The following is a 23,269-nucleotide window of genomic DNA, read 5'->3' on the forward strand; positions in this document are numbered from 1 at the left end:
ATTTTTGCGGACGTGTAACCTGGACCCACGAAAATCCCGCGCTCGTTGTCGGGGTAATTCTATTATTATAGTCGGCTGGAGGATGTTAATCCTTCCATTTTGTGTCTTCTGAAAAGGAACGGCGACTATATATACATCTATATAATTTCGTCGACGTCCGACGGCCGACTAGCCGAGCCATTATCTAGGTCATTCCCGCAAACTACGAAACTATCAGATTACTTCATTAACGTTGTAATAAATAAGCGTTTATTAGCTTTTTTTATATAAAGTAGATGTAGTGTAATAAATTTGCGTATCAATCTAATAAAACTGATTATAAAATGCTATTACAATAATTAAGCAAAGATAAAAAATGTGCACATTTCGAATATGTAATCGATAATCGAGGCATAATTACTACGAAAATATTAAAAATTGCTGCGCAAGCGATTCGAGAGTTCGTTACAATAATAGCCAATGCAAATGTTTGGCACACTTTGCTACGGACTATTCTAAATACGCTACAAAAATGGCGCATTACAACGAGGCGAGCGAGAAGTGAATCGATAAATTGGACAAGGAAAGCGGCGAGCACACAACAAGCATAACGATAACCTCCCGGGTAAACCTCGGGATGCGAAAAAAATGCAATCGGCATTATTTGCGCGTTGAGGGAAGCGATTTCCGCCGGGCGGAAGTGACGGGCGAGCGTCGGACAATAAAGTCGGAAGCGCGCAGTTCGCTCGAAATCAATCGCGCGTGCGCGCTGGCGGACGTCATAATGACGCGCTTCGCGCATTCGAGTAACAACAATACAACGCGACCTACGCATGATCTACCGTGGCGTAATTCGAGGATTTATATACGAGTTGCGGCGGGTTTCGTAGCACGACCACCGTTAAAAACCGCAATGACCGCCGGTGTGTGCGCCCGCATCTATATCAACGAGCGTACTCGTACGAGCGTATTCGAACCGTGCTAATCAGACTGACGATCGATCGACACTGCCCGCAGCAAGAGAGTCGATATTTTTCTATTGATATGTCGATATGCGATCCGCGTATCTCGCGAATACTCGCAGCTCAGCCGGCATCGACAAAAGCTCTGGCATTGTCGCCATTTAAAAATTGCTCTAGAATTTGAAAACTCATTCTTCTATATTTTTTTATTTATTGCCAAATAACGCAACGTTAATTTTTAAGAAAACAATTAATTTACGTGTGCATATTTATACGAAGATATTAATAATAATTTAAAAAATATTTTTCTAATTGGTGTCGTGTGGCAAGTGCCACTTTTTAAGTGAAAAATTTTAAAAATATAAAATATATATATATAAAATTCATTAAAAAATTTATCTCCTTTTATGTAGGAATTTCACTACAGGTCAAAATTGATCCAGCGTTCGCTGTCCGAGGGTTAGATAGCGCAATTCCCGGGAGAGAAAGTTACCAGGGCGATAAGCGTTACAGTTGCACGACACTTTTTCAAGTCGTATAACGCGTTCGGGTTGTTCACCAAGGATGTGGATTGAAGAAAAGTTGGAGAACCGGTTGTGTGAGATCATAAAGGATGATATTTCGCGTGATTTCCTAGATAGAGAAATTTAAGAATCGACCAGAGTTTCTATTTTAATAACTCTTTCTCATCCGTTGAGCATATCAATTTATGTCGTCGCGTTAATATTTCCTGGCTTTTTTCCCTTAGATATAATGTTTCATGTTCTTACAAATTTATTCAAGTGCATTCTATTTTGAAAACTTTTAACAACTTGAGTACACGCTAGCTGTTTCATCTCGTACTTGGTAAATTCATTAATAACCTACGATAATATTGGCAAACTCGCAAGTAATAAACCCTACATAAGCTCGGCATGAAAGACCAGTATTGTTCGCCGGATACACCAGTCTATTAGCAATGGAAACAGATATATTCGCCAATGTCCAGCGGTTCTCAAAGTCAATATGTGAGACACTCCCAGAGACTGGACAGGTCGTTGAGCAACTTCATAAATTTCAAACTTAAGCTCACCATTGATCGTGCTCGCGTATCCCTGCTTAAACTATTACATGGTTATCTTGACAACTACGTTTATATCTGATGTTTGCTATTCGCTTATTCCGAGGAGCTGTGGATTTACCTATACGTTTCCAGAAACCAAAGCAAAGATAGATTCGAGACTTCCAAATCCCAAAGATCAACTTCAACTTGAAACTGTCCTGATTCCTCGCTCTAAAGAAGAATCCGAGAATTTATCAGTCGTTAAATATATACAAGGTGGGCCCAAACGTTTTAGCCAGAGATTTTATAAAAAATTTAATTCTGAATAAAAAGTATTCTATAAACATGAGTGGAAAAATGCTTGCTTAAAAAATTAGCGCCCAAAAATTTATAGTCAATATCGAATCGATGTTAAAAACTAAAAACTTAAAAATATTAAAGTATAATGTGCGCCGGAATTTATTGTAAAAAATTAATATTTAAATTCAGTGTTCGATTGAAAGCGAGAGCGTCCTTCCGAAGAAGCACCTGGTGGAGTCTTAGCTTACAGTTTTGACTGTCTTTCTAAGCAGCCGCAGGTGCAATTGTCGAATCAAACTGCGAACCCCAAACGTCGCGCCGTGATTTCTGTTATTTCGCTGACGCGGCCCATCTATTCGCTCCGACCGGACGTGAACAATGAATTATCAATTTTCTGTCAGCGTCATCAATTATCGTACAACGTCGAGCGGGCGCGCTCGCGCCCGCGTTCGCTTTTTCTCCCGGAATGATCGTGCCCCGCTCATCGTATCGCGATCGTTCATTAATTAAACCGCCGACCAATCAATCCATAACGGACATGTTGGCGGAAGCGTGACACGTGAAACGCGTGCAATAATTCCGCTACCAATTCCCCGCATTTATTTTGTGATAAATCCAACAAGAATTTCTTTCGCGTCCGCGTCAACGAATATCATCCAAGTTTGTAATATTTGTAATTAATTCTTTCCCCAACAAAAGACTGAACGGATTAATTCAAGCCGCAATAAATACTTTAATTTACTCTTTTTCGCTAAAGCGTTTCTCTCTCTCTTTTTTTTTTACGTCGAGGATTCTAATCCCATCGAAAGAGAGCGAGACTGATTTGATCACGGGGTAAGGCACATCGAAAAATCCTACCATAAATCTTACCGAGAATCGTTCATCGATCTTGGCGCCTGCAATCAATGCCTGTAATTGTTTATAACGTTGTTGATCGGTCGAGAGTCTGTCGAGCGTGTTCCGGCTTTATTCCCCTCCATAAATTACTTCCACCTAGCCTGTGTCCGTACCACCTGACAAGCGACTAATGTAAACGCGGCTCGTAACTGCTCGCGACATTTCCGACGTCGTTAACGAGAGCGCATTTGTTTAAATAATCCACCACCGACAACGGGCCGTCCGTGCGTGTTCCTAAAAGCTGATATATGCGAACCGAACGAACGAACGAACGGCGAATGCGAATTTACGGTATTAAAGTTTGGAAGATGAAAGAGCCCGTGTATTTTTTCTTTGGACTTGTAGGATTTTTTATTCGCTTTTTCTCGTTCCATACAGTTTTCGCAAATATTTAATTTCTCGAAACGCTTCAATGATTCATCTTCGCGAAGATTTAAAGATTTGTCTTCCGACATTTTCATAAATTTTCAGCGTTTTAGGTTCGCGATTTTACTGATTTTCAACTTTTGCAGTTTTAGCTTTGATCCTTCTAAAGCATTTTTCGTCGATTTTCGCCGACTCTTTTTCCAAAAAAAAAAAAAAGAAAAAAAAACATAACGTCATCCTCTTCGTATGTCCATTCGTTTTATGTGTTTTCCTATGGATCGTTCGAGATACGCGGATAAAAGCGTAGACGTGAACGAGAGAATCTTGTGCGCGAATGGATTCGTTTGATGTCGAGCGTGCGTCCCGCTCTCATTGGGCAATAGTCAATATTGAATCGCCCTCTTTCTCTTTTCCTCGTCCATCTCGCGTCCATCTCGTCGTGTATACCAGACGTGACACCAGCTGATACTGCATCTATCCACGAGTAAAAGCGAAAAAATGCAGTAGAAATAAAAAAAAATAAATAAATAAATGCGCTAAATTGACGTGTCGAATCGCACAGTCTCTTTTTCCGTCAATTTATAAAAACGGATCGACGTCAATCGACAATTTTTAAATACTTTGCCGAATATCCGTGACTTTTTGATGTGGCAAATGCGATATCATCATCTGTACTTAACCATCCGCGCGGGTCGGAAATGTATGACCGTGAACCATTTATGTAAGATGTATAGCAGCTGGGAAGAGAGAAGTCGAAAAGAATCCTCTCCATTCTCACAAAGCAAGTGCGCTTCGAAGAAATCGTTCAAGTGCCATAATCCGCGGCGGCATTATGTGCAGTGGGACGAAGTAATCGATACGTCGCGTCCGATCTGCGGACGCAAACGCGACGCGGCCTCGATGGAGCGCGCGTGGGTTGAGCGAGAGAAGCCGTTTATAGATGATCGATCCGGCGCCGACAAAAGCCGGACAAAAGCCAAGCCACTTCGCCCGCGAATCCCCGGGGAAGCCAGCGAACTTGGAGATCGTTAGATCGACGGTTGTGACTCGCGACGATGAATGTATAGTCCTCACAATTCGTGCGAAAACCTGGGTGAATCCCTGGCGAAGCTGCACCTGGCGTGTAAACGACCGTTTAACAATTCGCGGCTATCGAATAGTTCCATGATCTCACTTGGGTGAGATTGGAATCTTTCTTTGTTCTATCTATCCCCGAGATGGACATTACGTGGATTGACTCGGGCACCTACAAAGAGATTCCGAGTCGATCCTCAAGAGGAGAAAAGAAAAATGCGGCTAATTAAGAAGGTATAAGCTATCAGATGATATTTATATTTAATATAATTAAGTATATTTATAAGCACAAAAGATTTTTTAAAATTGCAAAATTAAAAAAAAAATATGTCCAAGAATTTATGAATGAAAAAAGATGACAGTTTAAGATTTAAAGATCTTAGAGAGAGAGAGAGAGAGGGAGAGAAAGCTAATTATAAAATTTATAAAAAACAAAGAAAATCTTTATATTTTAAAAGAGATAAATTATAAGAAAGAAACTTCTCGAAAAAATAAAGATGCTAAAAGATGAATAGAGAGAATTCGATCTATTAGATAAAAAATTGGTAGAAATTTTGAAGATCCATTAAATTAGAACGCAAAGTATTGAAAACTTGACTTTTCAGGCACGTGACGTGAAAAAAGTATCTTTCAAAAAGGCATTTTACGTAGTAATATCTCGAAGAAGATGATCTCAAGAATTATCGGGGGGGCATCGTATCTTTCATTCGATCATCACGTTCTCATCTATCAACTTTCAATTTTTCCTCCCGATAATCGTCAGTGTTCGAGGATCCTTTTGGTAGTCTGACAAATGGAGAAGCGCGGCCGCGGGGGAAGGGAGGGACTAGGACGTGGAAGAAGTCGCCGAGAGGGTGAACATTTTTCTCTCGTGATGAAGAATGTCCGGAATAATTTTCCGCGGGTTCCCCGAAATAATTTTACCCGGTCCACTTTGTGTCGTTGCGCGGTCGCGGCTCTGCCGTTGTCGTCGCTGTTTTACACGCTCCCTGAGAACGTTTTAAATCCCGCTTCTGGATTTGCCTCCTCTTCCCCTCGTCGTCCCTTTATCACCTCCCCCCCCCCTCCTTCCTTGCCGCCGAGAAGAAGGATGGCCTGAGAGCCCCGCCGGCAAAAAGTTCCGACGCTAAGTGTGTCTGACGTTACCCTCTTGTTTCTCCTTTATTGTGCATAATGCGCAACTTCCCTTCTACTGCTTTGCAGTCTTGCAAGGTCGCGCGGGTCCTTGTGCACTAAGAATTACCACTCGTATGAACAAAAATCTTTAGAGAGGAGATTAATCATATTTGAGCACTTATGGAAGGGACAGGTTTTATAGAAGAAAGCAAACTGTGATTGGAATAATTTTAAATTGATAATTATTTTAAGAATCGTGATAAGAAGAAAATAATAAAGAAAAAAATATATAATTAAAAATAATATTAATAATAGAAAGAATAAAGAGAGAATTGATGAGAATTCTTGAAAAAGGGTAAAAAAATTAACGCGAGAGATTACATTTCCATTATTTTCTTTTTCATTTCAATCAACAGATTTCAATTATATCGTCGCTGAATTCATTTTATCGCCTCAAGACAATTTCATAGATATGAGTTTTATAAATCAAATATTTACTATTTTCCTTATTATTTTATTTATTAATTTTATTTTATTCTTTTTTTTATTATTCTTTTATTATTACGATTTTTATCCAAATCTTACCAACTCGAAATCAAACATCAGTTTTCAAAGGAAGTAAATCCTGTTACAAAGAATTTCTTTAAGGTCTGCTCTCTCGTCTCCAAGAAACGAAAAGACTTTTCGCGAATCTGGAAAACAAGCTCGTTATCGCGACGCGATAAAAGAAAGATCCGCGATTTATATCCCAGAAAAGTTGGGTGATTTGATGCACTCTGTCAAGATCCGGCGGGGAATCGCAATCCCGATGAAAAATTCATTTTAATTCGCGCGAGGCGTACCGACCGGTTAATCTTGCACAAGGTGAGAAAACAAGGACAGGTCCTGGCAGAGCACCCGGTCACGGTCGTGCCCGGCTTTCTGCTTAATGCCGATCCTCCGAGGACTCGACTCTCTCGCCCTCTCGGCTCTCTCTCTCTCTCTCTCTCTCTCTCTCATCTTCCGACTGCATCCTCGGATTATGTCCTTTGTTTTACGAGGCCCACGGGAAAACGCCGCTGACGGAACTTGTTAACCCAGTTGCATTTTTTGAATGCTCTATTAGATAATGTTGAGTTAAATTTAAATATGTCAAATATAATAATGTCTACGATATTAACGATTCTTTATTGAAACGTGTACAAGATATAGAAGATATTTGGATTATTTGTCGTACAATGCGATTCGTGAAATTTTGGTTTGCGAGAATCGTTCTCGCATTCGCGGGCCGTACACGCGAAAGCTGCGATTTTCGATTTCGATTTCACCCACAGGAAGCGCGAATTTACGTATTGTAAGGTATTGTCGGGGGTCTGCGTATTGTTCCCCCGGCAACTTGGAGAAAGGCTATTTTGCAGCGCAACATAATGGAAATCCTGGAATATAGTTCTCCTGTTAAGTACCTGCAGGAGCTTTCGCCGAGAGGTGCAACAACCTTCCGTTACGTCAACTAATTTAATCGCCCCCACCATCTCGTGCTCTACATTACTCTTTGTTTCTCTCTCTCTCTCTCTCTCTCTCTCTATTTCGTTACAATCGCACTACGAAAGCTAAATAGGTTCTTGTCTATTATTCATCGTCGTCTCGGAAATGCGTCATCTTAGATCACCAAGTTTTCGAATTCATGCAATCTCGATTCCCTTCGAGATTCTCGCAACTAGGATTTACGGAAATCACTGAACATTTTCCAGTTTGATGTTCATTTTTATACGTAAATTTCCGAAATATCGGGAGCCTTTATTAAGACAATTGATTGAATTTTCTTGATATTTCTATTCTTCGTCGTAAAAGTTGTCAAGAATTATCAATCTCTAAAAACTTTAAGAGAAAAAGAAAACACTTATTTGTTGTAAAAAAAAATCCAAGAAATCATGCAATTATTTCTTCCCAGCATCTATTATTGTTGGAAGCTTTTATTTTTTATTATTATTCCAAGCTTCCGTTCTTGTTAGACTCTAAAAACGTTGATATTTCGGGCTTTCAATTTTCGGGGCGAGCGGAAGTATTGAAGGCGCGTATTTGTAATTTCGATTAAATTCACCCCTTTTTCTCGCTCCATTACTTGTCGCTCGTCTCCCGCTGGCATGCTGTGAAAAGCTATGCATGCAGCTCGCTGTCTATTATTCATCGCGGCGTCTCGCGCCTCTCGATATCTTTTCCAATGGGTGATTTCGCATTGTGACCCTCCAACCGTTGACGATCCCGTGCTCGTATCCAGCGACGACTGTTTCGCGCGAAATAGGAAAATCTGGGGAATAAAGCAATCTCTCTGCCCCGTCAGCGCTCCGTGACTACGTCCGTGATTGTCGTTTTCAGGAGGACCTAGTAACTCGCGCCGGAATACAGTTTCCCGGCCTTCGCCATCACCCCCTCACCCTCTCCATCCCCTTGTCCTCACACCGACGGCATTCCCGTCGTCGCCGCTTCACAGGGGTTACGCCCCCCATTACCCCGTATTCGACCTCCCTTTCTTTCACTTCGTCTCCTAGCTCCGGGCACAGAATCTCACTTAATCCGCGGCTCGGCACTTCATTCCTGAAGTTCCAAAGACGATTAGAGAGAGCATGTCGATCGCTCCGCACCCAATTCGCGGAAATGTCATTCCTCCCTTCCTTTATTGCTTCAGCTCTTTAACCCAAAAGTCAACCCTTCCGGAATCCGGATCGTCCTTTCGTAAAGACAGCCATCAAAGTGAGATGTCTGTTCCGACATTTTTTACTTCTCTTCTCGTTAACTACTTTTTTTTTTACATATCGATATTCCCGCTTTTGATCTTCAAAGAAATAACGTATCTTGTTGCAGGGACGATAAGATCGTTCTCGTTATCTCGTTAGAGGATGAGACAATGAGAGCATAGAGCTGATGACCTTTATTACGTCCCTTTTAAGCTGGACACGGCTTTTTCTCTCGTGAAATTAACGAGGAATAGCAACTCGCCCTCGCAGTAACGGTACAGACATTGTTCCTACTACTCTCACGCGTGTTCGTAATTATTGCGTTGTCAAGTCTTTCGCGTGCCCTTTTCTCCTTTAATAAAGGCAATCACGAGACAGCTATCTTTCCTGACATTTTAAAAAAGATAAGAATACCAATTTTCCAAAATTTTTAATCAACATATTTCGTTATTATCACTTTCTCTAATTTTTTATTTTAATTTTGATATTTGTTAAATTTTATCGGTTTGTCAATTTTTCGCGATATGCGTGAGATATGTATTTTAAAATTAAAAGAGAGTTTTACGAAAAGGAAGAAAGAATGACTTTTGGCGACTGAATCACACAATGATGAACGAGGACAGAGATCACCAGCCATGACGGTCCGACGGACATTTTTAATTCGACAAAAGTTTGTGAATTACGCTTAGTTGGCGCACTAGGGTGGCTAGGTAGAGAGTATAGAGAGAGAAAGAGAGAGAAGAAAAAAAAAGGATTATGTTCTCTCTAATGGCTCCTATTCTCTTAGTGCGCTCCACTCATCCACTTCTTTTTCGTCCTCTCCCCCTTTAAGCCGCGAACACTCATTAAAAAAGTCTCCTCCCAAGAGTTCCGGGGGTGAAAACCGAATACAAGAATGAAAATGAGATGAGAAGAACGAGAGGGGGGAGGACGACGTAAGGGAGAGGAAAGGAAAGAGAAGGCGGATGAGAGAATGGGAGAAAAAAATTTTTTACCGCCCGCGGTACGAGACTCCTTCCAGGACCTCCGTCGTTCCTTATTCCACCCTCCCAGTTTTCGCCATCTCACCTCTTCTCACCCCCGCCCTTTTTGAGGGTAGGTAGCATGCTTCGCGCATGCTGGCGCTGACGTTTTATATGACCGCGGGGTAGCCCGTACTGAAAATAATTATGCTGGCGTTAAGCGACGACGCCATCCCCGCAAAAGGATCCGCAGAGGGTAAGATCTTTATATCCGGGGCACAGATAAAGTCCCCGCAAATATTTTCGAGCTTTATAATTGAATCGTTAAGTCACTTTTTTAGAATCTTACGAATCTCAAAGACGTGCGTTTATTTTTTTTTTTTTATTAAAAATGAGTCGCTATGGATTTATTTATATATCTGATACTTGTTAGTCTAGCTTCCTCTAAATAAATAAATAAATTCATATACTTGTTTTTTTTTTAAGTGTTAGTAATTTTAATTGGATATATTTTCAGTCAGCTTAACTTTTACGTGTAAGTGTAAGAGATGCGAAAGTTACAAGTGTACGCCGAAAAATTATTCCTCCTTTATTTCGACATCGTCGTTTACGAGGCAAGCGTCGTCGCGGCGCGATCAATAGAGACGACCGCCATCTTTCTCGCGATCCTCCGCAAAAATCGGCGACTCGTTTTCCGCACGCCAGGCTGTTAGAGCCGCGGAATGTTGCCGCGTATTAGCATAACAAGATTCTCTCGTGCACGTAATGCGGCGGCGGTTGGGGGACGCAGGTCGACGACGTAGGGCGCGCCGATCTGCACACCCTTCCTCCTCCTCCTCCTGTCTCTTTCTCTTTCCCCTCCTTCGCCGACCCCTCATAGATTTGCATGGCCCATTTAAATGCAATTTCTTTTCCCTCGATCGAAGAATTACGTGAATACGCAATCCGTCCGGCCACAAAGTTCGCGTGGTATTTTCCGCTACGGGATTAAAGGGACTCGTGCCGATGCCGAGGTCTCCCTAAGGAAGGAAAGAGAGTGATCGTTTATCGGACGAGGGTTGGTTGTTCCTTCCATCGATATCCAACCACGTCTACTCTCATTCCCATTTAGCTAAAGGTCCGAGTATTTCCTAAACTCGGAATTGCCTAGATTCTTTCTAGTTCTGAACAGATTTTACTGGAATAAATCTTTACATTTCGGAGAGAACTCTTTTTTTTTCCTCTCGCAGAAAGTAATAATAAAATCTTTCCAACGCGTACTTTCTTCAGAAATGACCGAAAGAATTTTAACTAATAATTTAAGCAATAATTTGAAAAGTTTTCTGATATAATATAATAGTTTGAGAAGTAGTTTGCTGTTTCTAAATTTACGACATAAAGAGAGAGAGAGAGAGAGAAAGAGAGAAATAGAGAAAGAGAGAGCAAATTACATCTCTACACATGGAATATAATATACGTTGACTTGGTGGAAGCAAAATACAATATTTGCAATTAATTAGCAGCAGCGAGACCTCAAAGTTCCAAAGGAGTTTATGATCCCCCATCCATGGTATCGCGACGGCAATTTCATTAATTTTCAATACGATCAACAAACGCTCTCTATTAGATTCTATGCAGATCGTTGCTCTCCATCGCTCTAGACCAAATAACGATAAATCGGTTAGCTACAGGTGAGAGATCGTCAAAGTTCAGAGCCGGGATTGTCGAGATTAGATTCTCTGAGCGGATTTCATAGAGGATGTCGCGAGATATCATATACGCAGGAATGCGCGACAAAAGGACATAGTTACGGAAAGTTGTTATTACTTTTAGCGTCCGACCGGCTATATATAAATGCAGCTGCCACTATTATCATATGCACTTATACACGTAATAAGCAATTTCTACCATGCATTCTAACTTTTTTATCCGTCATTCAAATTCATTTTTTTTTATGTAGAAATGAGATTCGTTTTCGTTAAAATTTTTATAAAAAAAAAATATATCGCCGATTTTCATCATCAAGTGCGCGAATACACCATATATTCCCCCAAACTTTCCCCTTAGCTTTTTTCTGTTCCTTTCTCCTCCTGCTGCCCCATTCGTCAAGATAAAAATATTTCGGGTCCAGAATCGCTCCCATCAAATTTCCATCGAATTCCAGGTGGAATTTAAAAATTGGATTTTGCCTTTTGAAACTACCTTATTTCTACAACTAGAGTACATCTTTTGATTGGAAATTTATTGCATTATATTATTCTGTTTTATCATGATACTTCTGTGTTTCATTTTTTCCGGAACGTTGATTTCTGAAAAAGTTCCGCATGCGCTGTCGCGCATTACTGTTATTAACGAGATTCTGAGTAATAAAAATTAAAAAATAAAGTAGAAATACGTTGGAAATGAGAAAAAGCTACTTCCCATAACATCATTAAAAAGTTATAACGAAATATTGCATTATTTTGAAGAGCTTCCTGCATTAAAATTTAAATCAGAATCCACTATTTATAAAAACCCAATGATAAATCTTGTAAAAAAACAAATATAGGAATCACGTTCAATCAAATGTTCATTAAAGAAAAGATTGGTTGATGCAAAATTAAAAAAAAAAAAAAAACAGATACTCTCCATCCGAATTATCTTCAAAAAAAGGTTCACCTTAAATTTCTCTCAAAACCAGCGAACGTGACTTACAACATGTCTCGTTCTACGAGGACAATTCGGAAATTTCGGTTGAATGAACGCCACTCGCGTCGCGATCGGACGCATTCGTATCGAATACACAATCCGATTGACGGTTCACGGGAGACAAACTAGGTAAATGAGACACATAATTGATTTCGCCGGCAATTCGCAACGTAATTAAAAAGCTTCCGATAACGCAGGCCGGCGACCATTGTTGCGCAATGAAACGTGACTCACGTTCGTCAAGCGTCCAAGTTATGCAACGTTACAGTTCGCGCAACGAAATTACGCCCGCTGAACGTCATAAGTTGCGAAATTTGCATTCAGCTCCAGCCGCCGAGCCTGGCGAACTGCGCCACGTCGCGGATAATCGAATCGCGAATGCCTTTTCATCCCGCTAAACTATCCGTCTGTCAACTTACTTGCGCGAGAGCCATCTAAATTATTTTGCCTAGCTATTTAGCGGCCAATTTTACATCTCGTTTAATTGTATAGATAAAATTCATAAATTAGCCATTTAATAAAAATAATTTGCCGTTTAAATCAATTCTTTTGGATTCTGCCATTGCGGATCGCAAGCGTAATACTTGCGGCGCGAGGAATTAAGACAAGCTCGCCGAGAGCTGATGATATTAAAAATAATAATTAAATGATTGTTTTTTTTTTTTCGCGATGGGGCTGGGTTGCGAGTGTCAGTAATCCGTCAGACAAGACGGTCGAAAAAAAAGGGATCTTTAAGAAAAGATTGAAAGCCGTAAAGAATAGTTCACTAGTCGCACTCAGAGCGACCGGGCTTCTCTCTCTCTAGCTGCTGAGAAGACTCTCCACGGTCCAATCATCCGATGCAGCCTCCTGATGGAGCTGTCAATTGCAGAATTGTAGGCGAATGGCCCGTAATAGCTTTCCTGTAAATGCGAGCACGAGACTAAAAGCTTAGAGCCTGTATCGAACGGATAAATATTCAAATTGACGCGGAGTAGAAGCGGAGTGCATAGTATCCATAGTTGTGAAAATTTAATAAATTTTCCAATTCCGAAAAACGGGCGCATTTTACGATTTACAAAACATTGCTCCTCTGTATGCATAACAACATCCACGCATATAAATGTTTCAATAAAATTTCAATATTAATATCAACGTAATGAAAACTAACTAATATTCACGTCGACAAATCGTAATTTTCTAGATTGCACGTTTCAATTGAAATTTTTTCAAAGGCGAAATTTGGATATATCCCTCTAAAGGTGTATTACTTGTCGATGAAAGAGAGAAGACCCTGGCGTACAATGCATTTAATAGCTCGCGTAGGAGAAGCCCCGATGTAGACTCGCGGGGGTCGAGTTTAAATGGAGTCGCTAGATTCGAGACGGAAGTCGCCTCCAAAGCACTTTGAGTGATGGAGTCTGGGGAGTAACAATGCGAGGCGATACCTTAATCTCTCGATAATTCCTCGTCGACGTCTTTCCTTCAACTTCATCGTACGCGCGAGAATTTCTCGCGATATCGACGATTACGTCGACGAGGCGATTTTGCGCCGCGCATTAATAACATTTTTCAAGAAGCGATAATTGTCTCGTCTATAAATAAAGTACAATTTAAACCAGCACTCTCTTAAAGTGGGATCGATATATTATCACTGAAAAGCAGAGCGAATACTGTCACTGACGATATAGTATAGCACTCTAACTCAGTTCAAATCTAATTTAAAGAATCAATTAATAATACTATTTATTATAATTAATGATATTTTAAATTGTACTATTTATATTATATGTATATAAATTTATAGTTTATTAAAGAAATATTTGAGTTTTTGATTAAAAATTTGGCTCATTTTTTGTGAATTTATCACATTATCAAAAGTAAAAAAGTGTAATATGTAAATAATTCTGAATTTGGAGTTATTACGTATTTCATTTCAGATATGTAGAAATAGTATAGTCTATATATATATCAAAAAATGATAATTTAAAATAAAAGATAATAGAAAAAATATTAAAAGTTTTCAAATATATATGATTTATTTTTACTGAGTTTTCAGTAAAATTTCACTGCTATAATCAATGGGATTCAAAACAGAGAAACAAAATATTTTTATTAAAGATAAATAAATACTCATTGATCTGTCATAAAATTTTACGTCACAATCAGTTTCATATTTTTATTGGTTCAGGTTGGTAAGAGAGTATAAAATTAAATCACACACAACTAGAAATTAAAAATTAAAATTCAACAAATTGACTTGAGTAAATGAGATAATTTAGGAAACTAGAGGAAAAAAAAGAAATGCGCATATATCAAACCTTTCTCTCTTGCCAGTTATTCCGACAGGACAGCCGTTATAAAGTTAACGTTAGAAGTGCGTACACTTTGCGAGAGAACGAAGGGGTTAATGACATTGCTGAAGAGTAAACGGAATGCGAGCGCCCGGCCCTCGCAAACAACTACAGTTTTCCCGGGCATTTTCGCGGCTGAATTTTCGCCAACGCGCGTGCAAACACGCGGAATCGTCCGCGCGCGGAAAGAGTTTGGCGGTTGCGCGAAATTCCGCCACCCCTCCTCATCACCCCCTCGCAACCCCTCGCTGCCGCTCGTTTCCGTTCCTCAGTCACGCCCGCCGCAAATTCGATTTACTCGCCTCTCCTCCTCGCCTTGTGAATCCCTTTGAAATTTCATTTCCCGTATCCCCTCTTAGTTCGTGACTTTTTTATCACATCTAATCTTTCCCTCGATTTTGACGAGACAGAGTCCCTAATAATATTTCAAATTCATAATTAAAAAAATTGTGGAATTCGCAACCTTTGACGATTATTAACGAATTAATTTCCGCGACTTTTTGATCCGAGATATTACTTGTCATTCAATATCTAGCTTTTATTAAACTCACATTTGTAATTTTTATTCCACTTGTAAAGTTATTATCTGTCCTAAAGTTAGAGATGATTTATCTCCCCTACTTATTCTTTTATGAAGGGAAAATGCGCTACTTTGAGGGACGAAGGACTTTATACCGCGGAGACTCTCGACGTCATAGATTTCGAGTTTCTCGAGGGCACACGATACTCGGCGGCAATTTGTAACCACCCGATATACATACACACACACACACACACACACACACACATATATATATATATATATATATATATATATATATACATACATACATGAAACTATACACTTCGTTTCGCGAAGTTCGCATGGAAGAAGCACCGGAATTAGTTCCGGACGAGGATATACTTCCTCGATTACCATTACTAATCCCGCTTAATTTCCATTACTAACCCAGTCTGATTAAGCAGTCCGCGAGACTCTTCATTTTCGTCGCTTCCGCCGGATGATCAAGTCGCTTTATATCAACTTTTTAACCCTGAATATATCTCGCCGATTAACATACCGCTAGAGAGAATCTTGACAGACAGAATTTCTTAAAATGTTTCCTGACCTATTTCATTTTTATGCGATTTTTCTATCCGTGTTTGACATCTGATTAAATATTTTAAATTTTTTCCTTGCTAATACGTTAAGTTGCTAGACCTCTTACTGTATGTTTTCGCGAAATATAAAATAAATATTAAAATCAATTCAATAGATTGCCATCGATTCAATTCAGAATTAATAAAGATTTAATATTGCGGTATTGCGAAATTGAAGATTCATTCTTAAGCAGGTTGTTCGGAATTTAGAGGCGAAATTCCGATAGCATAATCGCCGGTCTATAATAACTTTCGAATGGGATGCAATTAAAGTTAATTGCAGTGGCAAAAGTTTGTGCCCGGGGAACTTTTCAAAGCCGGAAATTGTAATTTTAATGAGACCTGGCAGCGGGTATTCGGGATGGACTCGGCAATTTGTAATGATTATTAAATAATAATCACGATACTTTGCGATACACACAAAGAGTCCGGTCGAATCAAATCGCATTTGTGACGGATCAAGTTTTTGGTCATATTAGCGCACACATTGTGCAAAATTACACGTGGGAATTGATTCGTTAAATCTATGTTCCGTGTAATGATCAGCGCGGCGTGAAATTAGCGCGGGATTGTAATTAAATTAATAACCGGATTACGCCGCGTTGATCCTATAATTATCGTTTACACGCGATAAGATTTAAAAGCCCAGCTCCAGGATATCGATGTAATGTGTTACGATCGCGCGTCGGCCAAGCAAATTCTAATTAATATGCAATTATTTATAACATATTGCGAGATTAGACGTCCATTCTCTCCCTTAACTTCTCTGCATTTTTCCTCCTGATAAAAAAATAAGATTTTTCAAATTACGGATATCGCGAGTCTTTTAGATATTATACCATGATATCAATATTAAAGTGTACAATATAACTAATTAAAAATTAAATATATATAATATATATTTGTGTGTGGTCCCGACAAAATCTCTTTCTAATGAGTTAAATAATTATATCGAGTTTCTCGCGTATCAATTAAAATATAAACTCTCGTCGATCAAATTGTTGTCATCTTTATCCATTTAAAACTTATGTTTATATCGACTCTCATTTTTCGAGCTATCGCGATTTGAAATTTTTATGTACATTGTAACTGTCGAGATCACACATCTGGACACTTTGCTCCAAATAATTTGGGAAACACACTTTGTCTCAATCTTTAATCACATTATTTAAGCGCGTTAATCTTGGAGACTTTCGATGTCATCAGTGACCAATAGTTATGGCACGAATTAATAAAAATTTATTAAATATATATTTACTTATTTAGAATATTAAAGATATTTATTTTTAATAAACATATATTAAATTTGTTTATCCAACTGTTTATTAAATTTTAATTAGCTTCTGTATAATTATGTCTTTTGTAATTTCTGTGTTATTAAATTTTACTAAAAGATGTAAATTCACCGTGATTAAAATAATACAATTTTATAAAATTACATAAAATATACATTACATGAGAAAAACCCAAATTCCACACATACGTACACAAAAGTTTTGAAATAAAAATAGAAAAATATATAAAAACGTTTTACATGCAAAAATATTAAAAATCGAATATATGCACATAATATTCCGTACAAAATTTGTGTATTTTTAAAATCGCAAAAATACAGTAAACTATTTTCTACATTTTTTCATCTGCCTCGGAAATTTACCGAATCGTGAAAGATCGATAACGATAACGTTGCACGAGATGCAAAAGATCGCTTGATACTTGGATGAGAAAACATACGCCGCAGGCTTTCGCCATTCAATATCGAAATAGATTTTATAAAAGAGAAAGATAGAGAAATGGATGCGAAAAGAAGCGATAACACGCGGGAGGATTGCTCTTCAACCCTCGGTAAATCACTCCCCGCCATGTTTAATGTAGCTTTTTCAATTGTTCTCAGAATCACGTATTCACACTATGATTTCCTTCGATTTATGGCTCGAAAGAGCAGTGATAATCGATAGCCATCTCAATCCATGTTATTCGCAAGTTTTCAATATCATAATTATACATATAATTAGAATTTATATAATAAAAAAATAATATAAAATAGTAATATATATGAAAATAATAGAATATAAAATCAATGAAAAATTAATTAACATTGTTTGATTATTTAATTTATACCAGAAAAGATGGATTTTATATAAATCATCGGCCTACGTTTCTAAAAATTTCTGGATCAAGTTTGCAACGTAAATGGGGTAACTGGAATCACAACAAAACCTTTTTTGGAATCAACGTGCAGAAAATAATGTAGGAAAATCGCGATGGTGGACCAACGAGTGGGATGGAGAGGATTGCGCGAATTCCGCGGTTGCAAAGCGATTTATGGGAAACGAACGCAGGCTATAAAATAACACTTCCCATTCAAATCGGCAAATTAATGGTCGCTTTCGTGGATTCTTTGTTTGGACCGCGCGACAATGGCGGCTTGCTGAATTATTATCCTGAAATAGTACAAAATTTCGGGAATGCCGATTTTCGCAAATTTTCACCCGTTTCCACAGACAATTTTCTAAGCGCGCGCAAATTTTTCCCTTCCCGGATATCCGATACCGGAACTCGACGGACTTTTACTTCGAAAATTTGCAAATTAATTGAATTAATGTTATATTTTCGAAGTTTGGGTTTTGGAAAAGCAAAGATTGATCAGCTCTTGCCTAGGCTTCGAAACTATTATCTAGTTTTGATGCTTAAGTCCGCGCGGAAAGTTACTCCTCGCGAGCTTTAATCTCTCTAAGCACGAGGTGATTATAAAGTTTCTTATTAAGTTCCCACCATGTAGCACCACCACGCATACTCAAGCCGCCATTGCAATACACGAGTGAAAAAGTTTGCCAGTACTTGGGCTATATGTAACCCCTCTACAAGGGGAAGAAAATGCAAAAGTGTCCGACCGTATTATCAGAATATGTTTCCTACTCTCGTAAAAAATGTTATATGGGAAAGAGAAAGGGGAATATATTTTTAAACCTTTCCCCTCCCCTTCCCTTTCTTGCGATACAATAGCGAATTGTAAGTTTCTTTTATTTCTTTTATTCTACCTTATATGCTTCATTTTAATTTACTTTACTTTTATAATATTACCTTCATTCTAATTACACCATTTTATTTTATCTAAGCTATGTTACTTTATACATGTTTTATCTAAAAATGTAATTAAACGCAAATTATATATTTTAAAAGATAACAAGAATTGCCATCTTTTTTTTCATCCCTCAATTTTTCTCGCTGTTCAAGGGGTCAACAGAACGCTAACCATCTTCTTTCTAACAAGACTGAAACTTGTGTGCATCACAAGTTGATATCAGCGTATTCATCCCACATGCTTCGCTTTATATTTATCCAACATTAAAGTGATTCTAGCGCGAGCATGATGTATCTCCTACCGGGATTAATGCACCTTCCTCCGCTCGCGAGAAATATGACGAGATGCTTTCGTCATCAAGAAACGTCGATGAAAAGCGAACAAAGAATCGACACAGATTTCTTTGGCTACAATTGCTATGCAGACGAAACGAGAAAAGACAGCGCACAAAGGAATTCCCTTCATCTTTTCTCTCCCGAGTCTCTTCTTCAAAGATCGCAAGATAATTGGCCGATTTAACAAGATTATATTCACGACGCAGGGATTTCGCAAATTATTCTCGTTATATAAAAAAAAAAAAAAGTCTTTACAAAATAGTGACTTTTGTATATTTGACAGATCATCTCAAATCATCGTATAACATATATCATAAAAACTCACGGTTAAAATTTAATTCAGATGATATCTGAAGAGATTTTAGTTTCTATTTTACGTTGATATTCTCAGAGAAGGATAATTATTAACTTTCCCTAGAAGCTGCACTATATTATCTCCGCTTTTATGAGCATAAAGCGCTCGGATACGCTGCTTTATGTGTCACGTGTCGCTTAAAATCGCATCTTAAAATCCTGAATTACGTCGCGATTCGTACAAGAGAAAGGAAGATCATTAACTACCGTCGGAAATGATATCATCATGATACTTAGCGCCAAGTAACTATACGTATATCGCGTATTGCACTGTAACTGGAGGCACAAGCTGCATTATTTTTTTGTTGCCGACGCGCTAAAGGCGAATGAGATGTAAAATGGGGTCGGCGCGCATTTGCAACTTGACTCAATATCAAACGCTCTTCGCGTTTGTTACTATTGTGTTGATTACAAGTTTACAGGGGGCAAAATAAAAAAAAAAAGAGATTGGCGTTATATCCCGCGTTGCGATTTGTACAAGTAAATTGGATATCTGGAAAATAAACTACGCCCAATGCGGGATTATCTGTCCATGGATGGACGCGTTTATCGAATCCGTTTCCGCGGAAAATTGTGTACTGATAATAGGACTTTATCCTTCGAGTCCTTTTGCGCTCGTTTGATTCCCCCCGTTTAAAATAAAATTAAATCCACAGTTTGATTACTATTTAGTCGCGTATCAAAGTACATTGGATCCGATAATGCTTCAAAGCAAATGAATGAATTCTAGCGTATTTTATTTGTTTTTCATATCTTCACTTTAGAATATACGGTTCATGAACGCATTTGACGTATAAAACGATATTTCTTACCAAGATTAATAAAATATAATTATAACTCTTTTTACATTTAGATTGTGTGTTTGATATTATCGGATACCAAAAATAATTTTACTAAAAATATAAATTCTTTTATTTCTTTGCGCTCCGAAAAATAATCCCTCAATTAAGCATTCGTATATCTTTGTCAACTTTTAATTATTTCAACAGCCGCTTTAACTCTCTCGATTTTGGCGTAAAGAAACAGAAGAAGAGATTACCTTGAACCGGTGCATAAATGTTGAGGTACAGACAGTCCTCGTTTTGGTTCTTGAGGTAGGGCAGCAGCCTCTTGAGATATTCCGCCCTGCCCTTGGGCATCTTATCGTTGATCTCGGGTAGCTTTTGGGAACAGACGGGTCCAAACTTATCGGCGACCTTCACGCCACCCCAAAGGGCGCCGCTGACAGGCGGCATGAAGCGTAACGAGCCAATTGGCGGCGAAGCGTAAGGCACGCCGCGAAACACCTCGACACTCTCGAGGTTTCGATCGAGAGTAACGATCACGCCCGATAACTCGCCGTACTTAGTCCTGACGATCCTTGAGCTGAGCTCAGCGCCGACGGTCGCCAGAATCAAGCCGAGCAGCGCCAGGATCGGTGACGTCATCTTGACGCGATCACCGACGTCTTCGGCGTCACCACCTTCGCCGATCACTTCTTCGCAACTCTCATACCGCCTTCCCTGGCTTCCGTCGCGATTAATTTCCTTTCTTAACCGCCACCGGAAGTGCGAACGTACGCAAGCTGGTCCATCTCGCGACTCTCGAGAACCGATTTATCTCCTGGATGCATCAATCTTCTTCGAGATAAAGAAGTTTGATGCTTGATTGTTAGATCTTGCTGGACTCAATATATTCAAGATACTCTTGATAAAAAGATCTTGATAAAAAGTAGAGACTGACACAAGCTGCTCTTATTTTACGAAATAGCTTCTTTGAAACTTTTATTTAAAACAAATGTCCTGGTCCTATTCTTTTTCAATGATTTTAAAATACGAGTTTAAAACGGAGAAAGACTATTGTCTTTAATTAAATCTTCTCGAGCATGAATCTATATGAGACCGATGAGATATAGTAAATTCTCCATGATTCTTCCAATGCATCTTTTTTATTTAAATAATCCAGAAAAAAATAAATTACATCCTCGATTATCTACTTCGACGCAATTGATCTAAGGAAGACTGCGAATTGTATAGACTGAAAAACACTCCGAGTTATAAATCGTCTTTTATTTTGACAATCTAGAAAAGTTGCGGATATTTTAATTGCACTGTATTAGATTTTTTTAGTCGTACGCCTAGTTAAATGTCTGACTAGATGTCGTAGAAATGTAGATATTTCGATAGTAGAAGATCAATCAATGTGTATCTCCATTAAAAATATTCCTAATGTCTTTCAAATATAATTATCATCTGCTTCGCTATCGAGCTGCAAGCGTTAAGCATCTGCAAATTTACCGTCTTGTTCCATCGCTTCATTGAACGATAAAGACTTTCTATACATAAGAGAGGTCGTTGTAAGTTTACCATTGAACGTTTAATCGGGACACTCAATGAACTATTTATTTATACACTTTGTCACTGAGGTAATTTCGCACTCTTTCCCGCGATAGATCAACATTTTAATTGTTGAAATTTTCGATTAGAAGCAGGATCTCCTTGTCAAAACTTTTACGAAAGTAATATCGTAGACGAATTTCTATCTCCGTCTGCCGTTCGTGTCTATTGGAGTTAAAGACAAGTTGGCCTATCTTTTTTTCGCTCTCACACAAGGATAATCTTGTTTTTGACTTGGCGTGCTTAATGTATCGAAAAAGATAGATAGTGCCGGCTTGAATCATAATCGAAAAAAAGCCGCCGTTTCGAATATTTACAACATTGTTTCATTGCGGCAAAAAAGAAAAATAGGAGAAAATTTTTTTACTCAAAATTTTATTGGACGGATCGAAGTTAACGAGAGTTGCATTTTATTGAATTAGTCTCTCGATCGTATAAAACATTCGCCCATGTAATTTTTCAGCAAACAATCTCTTTTCGAAGCTAATTCGCCGAGAAAAATAATGTCGTGGCTGAAGAAGAAACTAATATTTTTCCAGTTTTCAATGAAAATATGTAGCACGTGGAACTGTTGTTTGCGTTTAAAGATCTCCAATTTTTCTATTTGGTCGATAAAAGTGTTACTGGAAATTCTTCAGCTGCTTCGTCTATTTAGCTTAAAGGGCACAAAGACACGCGCACCGTCGTTGTTGAAATAAAAAGAGCACAGCTTTTCACTCGAAAAATACGTTCGAGAAATGCGTCGCTCTTGTATTTAAATTTTCCAGTATCGACATACTTGCAAAATGCAAATCTTCCCGAAGAGGCGCGATGCTATTGCTATCAAAGTCAACAGCTCCAATATTCAATTAATCTCTATAATTGAATTAAAATCGCACTGCTAATCAACTGCAAACTTCCTAAATGGACACTCGTAGACAGAAATAAGGATCATCCCTGTCGTTTACTCCGTCAGATTCGCACTTTCCCGATCGATCACTGAGATCGACGATCCTCGATCGTCGACACAACAAAACACTTGGACTCGGAAAGTCACGCGCGCGATCATCGTTCCTTCATCACGGCGGATCGTGCACTATTAGAGTAAGAGGATCCCCTTCGCGCGTAGCTTCGCGAGGATCATTCACCGGCCTCCTCCTCCTCCTCCCCCATCAACCAGCCGGTCCGGCGGGTATATTTCTTCAAACTTTGTCAAGTCGAGGAGGGTAAATCGTTTCCCGATAACGCCGATTTATCGAACGCGCGGAAGTAATTTCAAGTTTCGTCGAATGCGCGAGGATTCCCGGACGAGGGGGTTTCCCGCTTGCTCGGAGAAGCGAGAGATACACGACCGTCCCTGTGAAGCGGCGCGACCGAAAAATCCGTCGGGGAAGGTGGTAAGCGAGGATCGTGCCAAGAGCGAAACGGTGCTACCCTCCCCTTCACCCCCTCGCCCCTCCTCCCCCCCGCGTTTCTTCCCTCGGCGAGCTAACCCTCTCGTCCCTTCCCCGCTTCGGGTTCGCAAACTACCACCCTTTCTTTGGCACCGTTACACGTTTGTCGACGACAACCTGGTCGATGCACCGCGA

General features: G+C 39.1%; 1 protein-coding gene across 2 annotated transcripts in view; it reads right to left on the bottom strand.

Annotated features, from left to right (window-relative positions):
- Positions 1-23,061, bottom strand: part of LOC126856513 (neuroligin-4, Y-linked) — a 135,035-nt gene extending 111,974 nt beyond the window's left edge. For both annotated transcript variants that reach the window (XM_050605069.1, XM_050605068.1), the window contains exon 1: positions 20,366-23,061. In XM_050605069.1, coding sequence (XP_050461026.1) covers positions 20,366-20,753 — 388 coding nt within the window. In that variant the 5' untranslated portion in view covers positions 20,754-23,061. The remainder of the gene's footprint in view (positions 1-20,365) is intronic.
- Positions 23,062-23,269: the final 208 nt, after the last annotated feature.

Source organism: Cataglyphis hispanica, chromosome 19 (genome assembly GCF_021464435.1).
Source record: "Cataglyphis hispanica isolate Lineage 1 chromosome 19, ULB_Chis1_1.0, whole genome shotgun sequence".
In the NCBI taxonomy this organism is placed as follows: domain Eukaryota; kingdom Metazoa; phylum Arthropoda; class Insecta; order Hymenoptera; family Formicidae; genus Cataglyphis; species Cataglyphis hispanica.